The following is a 15,607-nucleotide window of genomic DNA, read 5'->3' as shown; positions in this document are numbered from 1 at the left end:
TGCGATGCGATGTTTCACATTGGAGTCCGTGGGAAACCTGCGTGAGACGGCGATTTCAGAGAAGCGATGCTATCCGATTGCACGTTGGCACGCGCCAGTCTCTCGGGCTGATATCGGGTTCGCCCGTGTGAATGCAGCCTAAGGGCGCCATTATCGAAGCGCTAGCCTCCAGCGGCCTGCTGACCAAAATATTGGACACGGACTCCATGAGGGTGGAATGAGGACTTGACGTCCCGTAGTGGGACCTGCGCCCACAGCCCAGCATCGGGCAGCTCGATTAGCCTTCAGAGAACACCAGAACTCGCGTGTCCGCTATTGGCGCCCCATTGTTGTTGATGAGCGCAGGTTCACATTGCACACGGTTTTTGTTCATCGAGATCTGATGTGCGATTTACGTGATCCTTTCGTTTTATTGAACAGCGAATAATCGTGAAATGACATTCTCACTCCTGGCCACCAGAGGTCACTACACATCCGTACAACTGTTGACCTCTGTACATAGCGATAACTTGCCCACTTCAAAAATGGCCACCTGACTACTTCCTGAAGCTTCCCACTACTTCCTGTTCCTCTGCAAGAGTTAGACCTTGTGCTGGGAGTGGAAGCCGCTGCAATGTTACAGTTCCTGGTAAGTTTCAGGAGTTTCCAGGGGTTGATTAACCCCTTCTGGCGTGGGCCCGGAGATTAGAGGGAGAGGGGGGTTACTTTATTATTAGTGCTTGTCTTTAGTAAATGCCTGGAAGGGTAGGGAGACAGGAGGGCGGCTCGTAGGTCCCAGTACCTGTTCCTAAAACTTGTAGTCAAATTCTGGAAGTTCTTAAAGGCCTCTCATCCCTGTTGCATCTAGGGTGCATTTACTTAACCCTTTAACTACGAAACATTTTTTTTTTCATCCCTACATTCAAAAAGCTATAACTTTATTATCCTATTGACATGGCCAGATGTGTGTTTTAGCATTTTTGATCGTTTTATTAAAAATAGAAAACTTTTTCCCATTTTTTTTTTTTTAATTAAAAATTCATATAATGTAAAATAAATTTTTTTAGTCTCCTCGGGGACTTGAACTTGCGATTGTTTGATCGTTTCTACAATACCTTTACATTGCAGTATATTGTACCTTTCACCCTCATATATTTTAGGGGTTTACCACAACTACAAGTAACCCCCTTGCGGATCAGTTGGGGTCTTACCGCTGAGACTCCTGGGTCCCGCTTTCCTGTCACTTCTCACCTTCTCTCTGAGTAGAGCGCTGCCACACATGAGTAGAGCGCTGCCACACATGAGTAGAGCGCTGCCACACATGAGTAGAGTGCTGCCACACATGAGCTGTCAGCCCTCCATTCATTTCAATAGGGCTGCCGGAAGGGTCATTGAAAGTGAATGTGACCTGCGTTGCATCATCTTCTCCTCACCACGGGGAGGCAGTAGTCCTGCAGAGGGGAGGACAGGGACAACAGGACTCCAGGACTCCCGTTCTTCAGATTGGCAGGGGTCCCAGCGGTGAAACCCCCACCAATCGGCAAGTTATCCCCAATCCTATGGATAGTGTATAACATGAACTTCTGGTACAACCCCCGTTAAGCCATGCCATAGGCAGGACTGAATACGGTTGAAGACATTGGCCACCAATGGCAGCACGTCGTCGCACCACGGGTAAAACCGATAGCCGCCCTCCATCCGGGTGACCTTTTACATGCCATGGTCAGCACTGAACGCGCATGTAAGCGGTCAAACCGCGGCAATTGGAGATGGCACAGACCGCAGCTGTTGGTACCCGCTGTCGTAAACTGCCAACACCCGCTGGGTTCATACCTACCCTGCACCTCTGTGATGTACGTTGCGGGGAGGGGTGTTGCTGTTGTCGTGAAACCCACCAAGATTCTGAAAATTAAGGAACTGTCTTCAGTTCTCTGGAGGCTCAGAGTTCCCGACTTCAAAAACAAAAGTTTTTAATGCTGCTGTTTGGGTTATACAGAAATATTCGACTGCATGCTGGTATTTGTAGTTACACACATTTAGCGGCACAGCTATGGCCTGTTGGTATAGGAGCTGCCATGATCTGACCCCCTTGTGCCCTCCAGGGCCGTTTTAACACCTGGGTGGGCCAATTGTGAAGGGGTCTTGTGGGCCCCTCTGAAGTTTTGGGTGCCTCAAAAAATAACTGTATACTCAGCTGACTGCTTACTATAGCGATCACCTGGTGTGGCCCGACGCTGATGGTCCGCCTCTCCAGGTTCAGCTGCTCGTCTTTTTCCTTCAGTTTTCTGCTTCTAACACAACTCCACTTTTTTTCCTATTCCACTGCAAGCCAGCTCTTCACCCCAAACAGGCCCCACTTTCTATCTTGCCCAGACCACCATGAAGACTTCTTCCAGTACATCGTTCTGCTGATACCCCTAAAGGTGGTGGATTTGGTGCGGATCTTGGTTCAGATTCACAGCAGATTTCACCTCTTCAGTTGGGGTGTGACCTATTAAACATACCAGTCAGCCTGCCTACTGTGCCCACCCAGCATTCTCAGGTTCGCAGCTGAGAACAGGCCGCTGCCAGGGAGCCCCAAACAAGTGCACCATGTGCTCTGTGGGTAAAGTGGCCCTGGGTCCCTCCATGCCACAGCAGCGCCTCATGTCTCAGCTTCTAGGATATTGGGACCTGCAGTCATTCTAACAGAATATAATGAGATAGTGGGGTTAACCCCTTAAGGACACGGTATGTTTTTTTTTTTCTCAATGGGCAGAGAAGGTTTTGCTTTGAAGAAATTGCAAACTGGGAAAAAATGGTGCAAGAAATAAGTATAAATATATGATTCCAGACAATATCCGCTTTAGGGTGCATTCAGACGACCGTATATCAGCCGGGTATTCACGCCAGCCGATATACGGCGTCCCTCTCTGCAGGGGGGGAGGCTGGAAGAGCCAGGAGCAGTGCTCTGAGCTCCCGCCCCCTCTCTGCCTCCTCTCCACCCTCCTACACTATTTTCAATGAGGGTCGGTGGGATGGGGCAAAGCTAAATCCCAGAACTTAGCCCCGCCCCCATTCCGCCTCCTCTCATTGCAAATAGTGCAGAGGGGCGGAGAGGAGGCAGAGAGCACAGCTCAGAGCACTGCTCCCGGCTCTTCCAGCCTCCTCCCCCTGCAGAGAGGGACGCCGTATATTGGCCAGCGTGAATACGCGGCCGATATATGGTTGTGTGAATGCACCCTTAGAGCGTGAACCTCCAGCGCTTTATTAGATCATCACTCCAACATGGTTGGAGAATTTAGATCATTATCTCCTTGGCCATATACCGACGGATCCAGTTAGATGCGCTGCCTTACGCCGCCGCGCACGGGCAGATTTGCATTGCGGAATCCGGAGAGGACGTCCGCCTCCGGACTCCATGGCAAATTCCGCCCACAGCATGCTATGCGAAGTGTTTTGTCCTGCCCACGAACAAAAATCTGCTGCAATTTTCCGCTTGTGGGGAAATATCCCAGCATGCTCTGTTTTAGGGCGAATTCTGTACTTCAATAATACAAATGTTTGTCATCTTCCGTTACCAAATAATTACATTTCTAACTCCTTCTAAACCTGCGGGTCCCACTTTGTCGCATCTTCTGCGTCTTTCAACCTGACGTTTTCGAACCTGCATTTCCAATTTGAGACACATTCAGTAAAAGATCGATAACAAAAATTTTTATTTTTCTCCGCCGCCGTAACTTTTGTTATTTTTCTGTGTGACTTCTCGCTTTTTTGCAGGACTTCCTGTAACGTCTATTGGTACCATTTCAGAGTACATAAAAGTTTTTTCCAACACTTTTTTTTTTATTACATTTTTTTTTTCTTGTTGACCCGAGAAACACAATTTTGGCGTTTCTGTAATTTACATTTTTTTGTCTGACATTCGCCGTGCGGTATAAATAATGCCTTACTAGGTTTGGAGTTTTTTTGTTTATTTTTTTTATAGATCTGGAGAAACGGTTTGTTGGTTTTTTAACTTTTTTATTTTTTCTAGTTTTAACAAAACTTTTTAAAATCATTGTTACATTTTTTTTAGCCGCCATAGTGAACTTGAAGTAGTTTGATCGCACTGTAAGAGAACATCTACATCCGACACAAGACCTGTTTTACCCAGAATGCAGCTCTGTCTTTGTTCCTTGTCTAAAGAGCGAAAGACGTTTCTAACATAAAACAAGAAATACTGAATGGAAATACTAAAGGAATAATAAAGATAGTCATCCTGTGCGGCACCTTGTCATGATGTGCGGCACCTTGTCATGATGTGCGGCACCTAGTCATCCTGTGCGGCACCTAGTCATCCTGTGCGGCACCTAGTCATCCTGTGCGGCACCTAGTCATCCTGTGCGGCACCTAGTCATCCTGTGCGGCACCTAGTCATCCTGTGCGGCACCTAGTCATCCTGTGCGGCACCTAGTCATCCTGTGCGGCACCTAGTCATCCTGTGCGGCACCTAGTCATCCTGTGCGGCACCTAGTCATCCTGTGCGGCACCTAGTCATCCTGTGCGGCACCTTGTCATGATGTGAAGCCTTTGTTGTTCTCTCCGAGCTCCTACCAACCTCCCCTAACATGGCACCCACAGTAACCGCTCATAGAGTATAATGCAATACCATGGTATTACATTATATCACGGTCTGATAGGCAGTCTATCAAGGCATGGCTTGATAGGCAATCAGTTATGGCAGCCCTGGGGGCCTTCAGAAGACCCCATACTGCCATAGCAATTGATCGGCACTTCGCGATCTCGTCCCGTGAGGAAGGGGCATTTGGGACCCCAGAATACCGATCGGAACATTTAACAGCCGCAATCGGTTCTCACGCTGATTGAGATTACTGCAGGTGGGTGTCTGCTGTCAAAGTACGCTGGCACCCTTTGTGTATGGGGTGGGATTAGCTGCAGATCGTGCTCCATACAAACCTCGTATGCCGAAAACGTAAATGGCATGCAAAGGTTAAAAGGTGTGGATTTTTGCAACAATTTTTTTTCCTGTTTTTTGTTTTTTTTATTGCTCCAATACATCAGAAATAAAAGAAAAAAAGCAACTTTGCAAATAGTCTTGATTAAAAAATCTCCCGCCGTTTTGTGTGCACAGCTCCTATGCAGACACGTGTGTCTCCAAGGTTACGACAAAAAAACCTGCAGTCATGTTACTTCTTTCCCTCTGCCCCCTCTTATTGATAACCTACACATAATAGATGGGGGTGGGGAATAACGCATGACTGCAGGAACAGTCTATACACGGTTTATCTGTAGCCTCAGATACGCATGGCTTTACGTAGGAGCTGCGTACACAGACTGTTGCCCAAATGCCCCACATTAACTTGGGTTTAGGAAGTTGTGACTCCATATGGTTGACTTGTGTGTTTCTCTGCTGCAGCTGGGATTCGCCTTCGGAAACGTGGTGGGGATGTACCTGGCGCAGAACTATGAGGTGGGTGTATGATGCCATCCTGTGTGCCCCCTGCACATCCTTCCGGCAACTTATATTGTCTTTTCACCCTCCTCAAGGTGCCGGATATAGGAAAGAAAGTGGAAGAGTTCAAAAAGGATTTGGAAGTAAAAAAGAAACCTCCCAGCGATAAGTGACGATCATCGATCGCCGTGACCTGCTGACTTCTGCATTTAGTAGACCTTGTGTATACATACATATCTATAATGGGATGGAGGGCGCCACAAATCCGGAGGATCGAGCTTGGACCCGAGACTCCGGACAGCTGGACCTGTTATGCGTCTTTTCCTCCTGATGGGAATCTTCCAAAGGTTTCTCCCGCTGCTCCTCTTCTGTATCTCTGCGGCATTTCTGATGGTTTCCATTACCCCTGGGAGGCTAGAGGGACTTAAGACTGCACAATATGTTGTAGTTTTTAGCTTTTGAAAGGTTTAATAAAGTTATATGTTTATTGTAAGATGGAAATGTCTTGTGCCTATAGATTCTTGGTTATCTGCCCAGTTGGATTGTACTGGTGGTACATAGGTGCCCACTATACCACTCCGAGTGCCAACTAGTGGGCACAAAAATGTGCCTAGTATCTTTTCTCCATGACTCCTTTAGAAAGATTGAGACTTTTTAGTGGGACAGTTAGAAAAGTTCAAAAAGTTTTTCTAAAACTAAGTTTGGCCCATCTTGACCTAAAACCAATCACTGAATATCCTGACCTGCACTGGTAGTCAAGAATCATAGCCAACCCCTTTTAACCCCTTGAGTGGCACTGCCCATAGCGATATAGCCCGGAAGATTTCCGGGCTACGTTTCACTATGGGACCTGCAGAGCACATTGCCATAAGCTGTGGCATTATCTCTGCCTGCACAGTCCCACAGAGAACAGTGCAGGACTTTAAACAAAGAAGCAGGAAGATATTATGGTTCTGTTGGCAACTTCCCGCTTCTATTTTTAAACTCCTGCACTGCTTTGTTTACAGGTTGCCATGGAGATCATCGGCTTGTCAGAAGCCAGCTAATGGTCTCTGTGGCAGGGAGAGCTGGTGCTTGGCTATCAGAGGATAGCCAGGCACAAACTCTCACAGCAGTGATCGGAGAAAACCTCTGATCTCTGCTGTGTTAACCCTTTACATGCCGCAGTCTATGCAACCGCAGCATGTTAAGGGCTGACGGAGGGGGCTCCCTCTGTCAGAGGATAGCTGGGCACCAGCTCTTACACAGCAGAGAATGGAGAAAACCTCAGATCTCTGCTGTTTAACCCTTTACATGCGGTGGTCTATGCGACCGCAGGATGTAAAGGGCTGACCCCATCGGACACCCGCAATATGCACAGGGGGTCCTGATGGGTCTCTGTGGGACAAAAATTTTAAAAAAGTTAAAAAAAAAGAGTAAAAACATATGAAAAAATAAAAACACCTTTTTCCCTTTACTTTGTAAAAAATCAAAACAATATTACACATGTGGTATCCCTTCGTCGTAATGACACAGAGAAGGAAGTTAGTACATTATTTAACCCCTAAATGACGCGGCTCTTTTTTTTTTTTTCCCCCTTTTAAAAAATCGCAACTCTTTTATTTATCCATCGACGTCGCTGTATGAGGGCTTGTTTTTGCGGGACGAGTTGTATTCTTAAATAATGCTATTTAAAGTACCATATAATGTACTGAAAAACTTTTTAAAAATTCTAAGTGGAGTAAAACGGAAAAAAACCCGACATTCCACCATTTTTCGGTGTGTCTTGTTTCTACGGCGCACAAATTGCAACAAAATTGACCTGATAACTTTATTCTAAGGGTCGGTACGATTACTACCATACCAAATTTTTTTTTTTTTCTGCTGGAGCACTTTTTTTTCAAGGGCATTTCATTTTTAAAATTATTTTCTGCTGCATCTTCTGCGCGCAATAACTTAGCGTAGCTGAGCGAGGGCTCATTTTTTGCGGGATGTCCTGTAGTTTCCGTAAGTACTAATTCGGAATAGATACGACTTTTTGATCGCTTTTTATTGCATTTTTTTCTGGGACGCAGGGTGACTGAAAAAGTGCATTTGTGGCGATTTATATAAATATTTTTCAGACTGCGTTCACTGTGTGGGGTAAATAATGCACTACTTTGATAAATCGGACTTTTCTGGACGCGGCGATACCAAATATGTATTTTTCATTTATGATTTAGATTTTTTTATTATAGATATGGCAAAAGGAGGGGATTTAAACTTTTATCACTTTTTTTAACTGTGAAAAAGTAGCGAAAAACAAAAAACTTACAATTTGGTATTGGCATAATCGTACCAGCCTGTAGAATTACTTTAACACATTATTTATACTGCTCAGAGAATGCAGCGAAAAATAAAAAACATGCCAGAATTACAGATTTTGTTAATCTTGCCCCTAGAAAAAAAGGAATAAAAAGCAAACAAAATTTTAGATAAATTAGATAAATGAAGACTGGAGTTCATCCCGCATAAAACAGAAAAGAAAAGAACATAAATCCGGCTCTTGGAATGTGGCGACACAAAAGCAAACCTTTAAGAAAAAATATGTTTAAATGTACAAAAATAGCAAAACATAAAAAAACTGTGTAAGGCTGGATTCATACAAACGTATATCGGCTGGGTTTTCACGCCGAGCTGATATACGGTGTCCTCATCTGCAGGGGGGGGGGAGGAGGATGGAAAAGACAGAAGCAGGAACAGATCTCCCGCCCCCTCTCTGCCTTCTCTCCACCCCCTTTCCGCCCCTCTGCACTATTTGCAATAAAAGGAGGTGGGATGGGGGCGGGGCTAAGTTCAGAGAATTATCCCCGCCCCCGTCTCGCTTCTCATTGAAAATAGTGCAGAGGGGTGGAGAGGAGGCAGGGAGCGGGAGCTCAGAGCACTGCTCCTGGCTCTTCCAGGCTCCCCCCCCCCCCCCCCCCCCCTGCAGATGAGGACCCCGTATATCGGCTCGGCGTGAAAACCCAGCCGGTATACGATCGTCTGAATCCACCCTAAACTTGGTATCGCCGGAATCGTGTGACTCAGAGAATAACGTTATCACATTATTTATTCTGCACGCTGAACGCCGTAAAAATTAAATCCAAAAAAAAGGCAGAATTTCTTTTTATCTAACTACAAATTTTTTTAACAAAAGTTATGCAATACCTTATATATACCCCAAAATTATCTCATTAAAAAATGCAACTTATCCTGCAAAAAACAAGCCCTCATACGGCCGTGTCAGTGGAAAAATGAAAAAGTTATGGAAAAGCGACTGCAAAATTAGTTGAAATTAAATGATTGGCCCATTTAAAAAACCTGCCCTGGTGGGTCTGACAGGGAGGTAAGAAACCCGCCACTGAAGGAGTTAATCTCAATATTTATGGTGGTTTAGGATATTTAAAGGGTTATAGTTAGGATCCTTGGTTGTCTTAAGGCCCTTTTACACGCAACGATTATCACTCAAAATTCGTTCAAACGTCCGAAAATCACATGTAAATGCTGGCGGTTGTGCTACTCCTTCAATTGTCGTTTAGCGCTGGTTTTTAGCCGACATAAAAACTATTGTTTGATCCATTGGAATGGAATTTAGAGGGGCTGCATGATGGTTTTGTTTGCCTTCATATATAATGAGTGCACTGTGGGAGAGGACAATGGACTCCTGCTGGGCACATAATCCTCACATAAACAGGGCCAGCTGAGCAAACAACTCCCGGAGGAAATGCAGATAATCAAAAGCCATTAACTGTGAGTGTAACTGTATTAAGAAATTGTCGGCAGTTCATTCATTCATGCAGTTGTTTTAGTGATCGTTGCGTGTAAAAGAGCCTTAACCCAGTAAAGGGAGTTAATGTAAGGATCCTAGGTCATCTGGGGCAGTGAAGGGGTTGCCCAACTTCTAAAATACATAATGCAGTGTAAGCAAATAGTATGTACCCCTCTTTAGCGTGGAGGTGCTCAGGCTGACCATGAATCAAACCGCTTAAATAACTCCTTAACCCCTTAGTAACAAAGCCTGTTTGCGCCTTAATGACCAACTAATTTTTCTTTTTTTTTTTTCATCTCATTGCAGGATCCATAACTTTTTAATTTTAGGGGGATTGGGGGGAAAAATAGAAATTCTGCTATTTTGTTTTTTAGATCTCAATTTTATAGAATTCAGTGTGTAAAATAACTAATGTGACAACATTTATTCTCGCGGTCGGCACGATTCCAGCGACAACAAGTTTAGGGCTTATTCAGACGACCGTATATCGTCTGGGTTTTCACGCCGAGCCGATATATGGTGTACTTGTCTGCAGGGGGGGGGGGGGAGGATGGAAAAGCCAGGAGCAGGAACTGAGCTCCCGCCCCTTGCCACTATTTGCAATAAGAGGGATGGGGCGGCTTAGAAACTTAGCGCCATCCCCTCACGCCCCTCCCATTGCAAATAGTGGCAAGGGGCGGGGAGGGGGCGGGAACTCAGTTCCTGCTCCTGGCTCTTCCATCCTCCTCCCCCTGCAGACCAGGACACCCTATATCGGCTCGGCCTGAGAACCAACCTGATATACGGTCGTGTGAATGCACCCTTATACACGTTTTTTAATGTTTTGCTCTTTTTGTACACATTTTTTTTCTATTGATGTCGCTCTATGAGGGCTTGTTTTTTGCAGAATGAACTCCAGTCTTCAATTATCCAATTTTTGGGAATATATAACATTTTAATTGCTTTTTATTCCATTTTGTTCTGGAGGCAAGATTAACAAAATGAACAATTCTTTTAACAGCGTTCACCGCGCCGTAGAAATGATGCTAAATTAATTCTGCCGGACGGTCCAATTATGTCAATACCAAATTTATATCATTTTTTTCCCTTGCTACTTTTTCACATTTTTTCTAAAAATTTTTTTTTTCATCTCTGCATTCAAAGACCCCTAACATATTTCTTTTTTTGTGGGATGAGTTGTACTTAATAGCCCCATCTGTTGATCCCCGCATTTGTTTTGATCACTTTCTATTTCTTTTTGTAAGGAAAGAAAGGCTAAATTAGTTATTTTGGCCATGTTTTTTATTTTATTTTTTTTTAACGACATGCACTTGATTTCTATGGGACATTTCACATCGCAGCAATACCTCGTGTGATTTTTATATTTTTACTTAGTAAGTGAGAAAGAGGGGTTTTGGACGTTTTTTATTTTTTTAACTTTTTATTTTTGTCCCACTAGGGGACTTGATTATCAGCATCTTTTATCATTCATCTAATACAATAGCAAGCCTATGACTTTAGCCAGAGGCTGAGTGTTGTAGGCGACTGTGGCTGGCAGACCCGGAGGCCATATCCAAACCTCTGGGTGCCACAGCAACCAATCGGGTCCCCATGATCACTGTGGCGTATAAAGGGTTAAACACCGGGGATCTGAGGTTTCTTTGGTACCCGGTGTTAGAGCAAGTGCCCAGCTATCATCCGACAGCCGAGCACCCGCTTTCCCTAGATGGTCCTGCAGAATATAAACCCTTAATGGCCACCGTCAAAAGACGTACGGGCGGTCGTCAAGGGGTTAAAACCACTTATTTTAATTATTTTTAATTACAAATGGTAGGTACCGTGTAACACCAGGTCTACCCTCAGACGCTTCTTTCTTGATCACAGTTAGGGCTCCTTTCCACTGGCGATAGCGATAATCGCTGCCAGAAAATCGCAGTGTTAAAATCGCACTGCAATGCTACACAAGCGCAAGATTTTGCGTTGCGATGCGAGTATCTGTTTTGCCATTGCACTGTAGGGGCGACAGCGCTGAACCAATCCTCCTGCTGCGATTTGTAGTCCTCGCATCGCAGCTCGCCCTTAAACATCATCGCTAGTGGAAAGGTTGTCATAGAACAACATGGGGGGGACTTTCCTTCGAGAGCTCGCACTCTGGCATCGCACTGAAAACGTGCGATTACCTCGCCAGTGGAAAGGAGCCCTTAGGGGGAACACAAAACTTGCGTTTTTGGTGCATTGCGTTTTTAACATTAGAAAGTCCCATTGAAAATCGTGTAAAAAACAGGCGCAGCGATAAAAAAAAAGGCTAGTGGAAAGGCACCCTTAGGCTGGGTTCACACAGGGCGGATTTGCTGCGGTTTTGCCCCGTTTTTTCCGTTGCGGTTTTGCCGCAGAAGAACCGCTTCTGCAGCAAAACCACTTCAAAGGTTCATTTTGGCTTGCAGATTTTCGTGCGGATTTTCGTGCGGAAAAATCCGCAAGCGTTTTTTTCTGCAGCGCTTTTTTAGATTTTGCCGCGTATTTGGTGCGTCCATAAAGGTCTATGGACAAAAAAGCGCTGCGGAAAAGACCATAGAATGGACATGCTGCATCTTTTAAAACCGCGCCGCAGTTGCATTTCCGCACTGCGGCTGTGCGGAAAAAATCCGTCCTGTGAGAAAAGCTTTTTGGTAAATCTCATTTGTGCTGCATTGCACTGCAAACGCAGCGGTTTTACTGCAGTGCGGATATGCAACGGCAAAACCGCATGGCTTTAGCATGATGTGCATGTGAGTGCGAGGTCCCCGATGAAATCAGTCGGGATTGTGCGGTGTTTTTGCCGCATCCGAGGGTAAAACGCAGGTTGCCGAGCGCGATATTGTGCTGCGTGCCTCGCGCTCGCCTGTGTGTAGGTAGCCTTAAGGAGGTTGGAGAACGTTTGGCCTCAGCAGAGGGAACTCGCTCCCCACCGGGGTTAAAGCTTAGAAATGATTCAAGCTTGTGGAAATGTGCATCCAGGATATAAATGTATAATGATTTTAAGGGGAAGGACCATCATTATTGAGATCAAGAAAGAAGTGTTTTTCGAAACACGTGTGACGTAGACATGATGTTACGCGGTACCTACCATTTGCAATTTTAGGGATTTTTTTGGAATAAAATGTTTTTTTGTCCCACTTCAAGCTGTTTTCGGACAGCTCCGTACATTGCGCAGTGGCTTTGGTTGGTATTGAAGGCTGAGTCCAATTCACTTCAATAGGATTCAGCCTGCAGTACCAACCTGGTCCACCGTGCAATGTACGGAGCTGTGAGAAAACCGTTAGAAGTGGAACAACCCATTTAATGTCAAAATCCATGGAGGTAAAGACCCGTGAAGGGGGTTAATGTAAGATTTCCCAGTGGTCTTGGCCTGTGAAGGGGGTTAGTATCAGGACTGACGATGACCTTGGCTCAAGAGCAGGGTTCATGTCAAGACTAACGGCCTTGGCTCATTATGAGGTCTGTTAGGATCGCTGGTCGCCTTGGCCCATTAAGGGGCTTAATGCCAGGATTCCCGTTTGCCTTAACAGAGTTAATATCAGCATTCTATAGAATTAAAAGGTTGGCCTAAAACGCAGATCCACAACACTTACGCGTTTCGATCCCACAGGACTCTTACTGATCACTATGAATAACGGCCTCATGGGTTGGAAATGCATAAGCATTGTGTCTACCCCTCTTATGCCAATGAGGTTGCTATGTTTTAATGGAACATGCAGAATGAAGTGCTAGATATCTGCTGCGATTGCCCCTTTTCTGACTGGATAACCCCGTGCACAAATGATGCTTTGGGGCTGTAAAGTATTGAAGACGGGAGTTTGGTGAGCTGGAGAATGTGTAATATTAATGTCAGTACACCTGGTGGTCTAGGGCAGGGAAGGGGTTATTGTCAGTATCAATTGTGGTCTGGATAAAGTTGGGTTTGTCAGGATCCCTGGAGGTTTTGGACAATGATAGGGTTAATGTTATGATCCTTGGTGGTCTAGGGCACCTTCCCAAGCTATTGGGTGGTTTTTGGCTCCCTCATGTTGTCCCATGCTATGGGCTTTACACTTGCACCACACTTTAACAGCTAAAGGGATTGTATGCCTTCCCCCAAAACAGCGCCCCTCTTGCCCATGTGGCTGTTTCTGGTATTGTATATCACCTCCTTCTAATTGAATGAGGCTGAGTGGCAATACCAAATCCAACCCATTTTTCAGCACTAGCGCTGTGGCAAATAATTAATTTAGGTTTCGATCCATCCGATGCGAATTCTCATCTGTTTTCATGCAAAATGTTAAAGAATATTTTTTATTGCTCATCATTCCTATGGCTATGATCGTAAAATGTAGCATTATTCATAACAATCAATTATTGTATTGTGGCAACTTGTACTCATTATGTCTTATACTCTAGTCACATCCAGAGCTGCTGGTCTCAGGCTGCAGGACTTAGGACTTATATATACTTCTATCCTAGTGCAGGTTCAGTATCTGCATGGATCACGCTCTGCTGCGGTGCATTATGGGGGATGTCAGACACATTCATTGGTGGGTTGTAAGGATTCATGATGATCGGCAGCCTGAGAGCTAACAGCAATCCAGCAGAGCTTTATATGCATCTCTGGATGTGACTGGAGTACAAGGTAGGACATAAATATCTACATTTCGGCTCTGCCGAATTGTGCGTCTCACAAGGTGTCAAGCCTGGCACTGCCCTAGTGAACACCTTAATGATTGACCACGTCCGTGCCATCATAGGACTACAATAAATAGGCTTCTGTAGGTAACTGATAGTATTTACAGGTGGAGAAGGTTTTGGTTTCCTATCAGGAGTTAACTGCTCGTTAAGACGAGCACGCTGTACTTAAAGGGGTAGCCCCTTTTTGGATGACCCCTTCCGGGGTAAGGGGTATGTTATAGGGACCCTGCTGCTGGACCCTCCACAATCTGCTTAACAAGTTTTAACTTGCTAATGACTGTATAAAATTCTGGCAAATAGAGAGGGTCCCAATGAAAGGGCCCCTCTGTGTATTACTGCCACATAATGAATAGGGCATTTTGGAAGGGGTTGTCCAAAGCGCGTACTGCCCCTTTAAATTTATCAATGTCCTTTGGTGTGCAGCTCGGTCTCTGGCAGCCATATTCTTGCTCCCCCCTTAGGATAAATTTAGAGCATCCCTCTCCTGCTGGTCCTTGGCATTGTTCACAGGTGGAGAGTGCTGTTCCCAATCCTCGCCCAATCTGGAAACGTGTTCAGCTGAAAGAGGCTGATGCCCCATGTGTTAATGGCAACCATGATGATCCCCAGACCGATGATATTCACCCCTAGACCGGCTTTAACCTAAAGTTAAAAACAAAATAAGTTGTACAAATGATATCCGATCAGGATTACTTTGCTTTACAAGTCAACTTGTTATCTGTGCTCTAGTCACATCCAAAGCTGCATTCAAAATTTTGCTTTACTCTTGAATATTGTTGAGCAAATAAATCAGTTGAACCCTGTTTCAGGTCTAACGTTGCTAAAAGTTCAGTTTGGTGCGAAGTCAAACCTTTGCCGGTTCATCTGAACCCACTAAAAAAAAAGGGAAATGGTGGAAGAAGAAGGAAAAATAATCTGTTCCCTCATACTTGTTTCTTCCTCCTCCCTACTCATTCCTCTTCCTTTTTACCCTCCTTATTTCTTTTTCGCCTCCTGCCTTTTCTGCCTTCTTCTTGCTTCTCTTTCCTCCTTCTTTAATGTCCCTCTTTCTCCTACCTCCTTTCACCTCCTTATTTCTTCTCCCTCTTTCTCCTCCCCCTCCTCCTTCTTTCTTCCTCCTACCACTCCTTCTTTCTTTTATCTTTCTCTTCCCTCCTCCTCCCTCTTTTTCCTCCTCCATCTTTCTCCTCATCCTCCTTTCTTCTCCTTCCTTCCCCCCTTCTTCTCCCTCTTTATTCTTTCTCTGCCTCCTCCCCTCTCCTTATTCTTTCTTTTCTCTTCTCTTCATTCTTTCTTTTCTCTTCTCTTCATTCTCTCTTCTCCTGCTTCCTCCTCCCTCTTCCTCCTTCTCCACCCGCTTCCTTCTCTCTTCTCCCTATTCCTCCTCCTCCCTCTTCTTCTTTCTTCTCCTACTTCTTCCCCCCTTCTTTCTTCTCCTTCCCCCTCCTCCTCCTTCTTTCTTCTTCTCCTCCTTCCTCCTCCTCCTCCTTCTTTATTCTCCTTCTTCCCCCACCTCTTTTCTTTTTCTCCTCTTCCTTCTCATCCCCCTCCTTCTTTCTTATCCTCATCCCCCTCCTTCTTTCTTCTCATCCACCCCTCCTTCTTTCTTCTCATCCACCCCTCCTTCTTTCTTCTCATCCACCCCTCCTTCTTTCTTCTCTATCCTATCCCCTCCTTCTTTCTACTCCCTCTTCCTCCTCCTCCCTGCGTCTTTCTTCTCTCTCTTCCTCCACCCTTCTATGTTC

At 45.2% G+C, this 15,607-nt stretch overlaps 2 protein-coding genes across 2 annotated transcripts in view; one reads left to right on the top strand and one right to left on the bottom strand.

Moving 5' to 3' along the window:
* Positions 1–518: 518 nt before the first annotated feature.
* On the top strand, positions 519–5,906 carry STMP1 (short transmembrane mitochondrial protein 1). Its single transcript, XM_066589398.1, has 3 exons — positions 519–628; positions 5,378–5,431; positions 5,509–5,906. The coding sequence occupies exons 1-3, from the start codon at positions 614–616 to the stop codon at positions 5,584–5,586; spliced, it is 147 nt and encodes a 48-aa protein (XP_066445495.1). The 5' UTR covers positions 519–613; the 3' UTR covers positions 5,587–5,906.
* An 8,369-nt stretch (positions 5,907–14,275) lies between these two features.
* Positions 14,276–15,607, bottom strand: part of SLC13A4 (solute carrier family 13 member 4) — a 33,859-nt gene continuing 32,527 nt past the window's right edge. The window contains exon 16 of the mRNA XM_066589186.1: positions 14,276–14,504. Within this exon, the coding sequence (XP_066445283.1) occupies positions 14,367–14,504 (138 nt within the window). The 3' untranslated portion in view covers positions 14,276–14,366. The remainder of the gene's footprint in view (positions 14,505–15,607) is intronic.

Source organism: Eleutherodactylus coqui, chromosome 2 (genome assembly GCF_035609145.1).
Source record: "Eleutherodactylus coqui strain aEleCoq1 chromosome 2, aEleCoq1.hap1, whole genome shotgun sequence".
Lineage (NCBI taxonomy): Eukaryota > Metazoa > Chordata > Amphibia > Anura > Eleutherodactylidae > Eleutherodactylus > Eleutherodactylus coqui.
The sequence above is the reverse complement of the archived record's forward strand: the minus strand, read 5'-3'. Positions and strand labels throughout refer to the sequence as shown.

What these genes read in the sequence shown, in the direction of transcription:
- STMP1 (XM_066589398.1), top strand. An exon ending in ACCTGGCGCAGAACTATGAG is followed by an intron (nt 5,432 to 5,508) that starts GTGGGTGTATGA and finishes ACCCTCCTCAAG; the next exon opens with GTGCCGGATATAGGAAAGAA.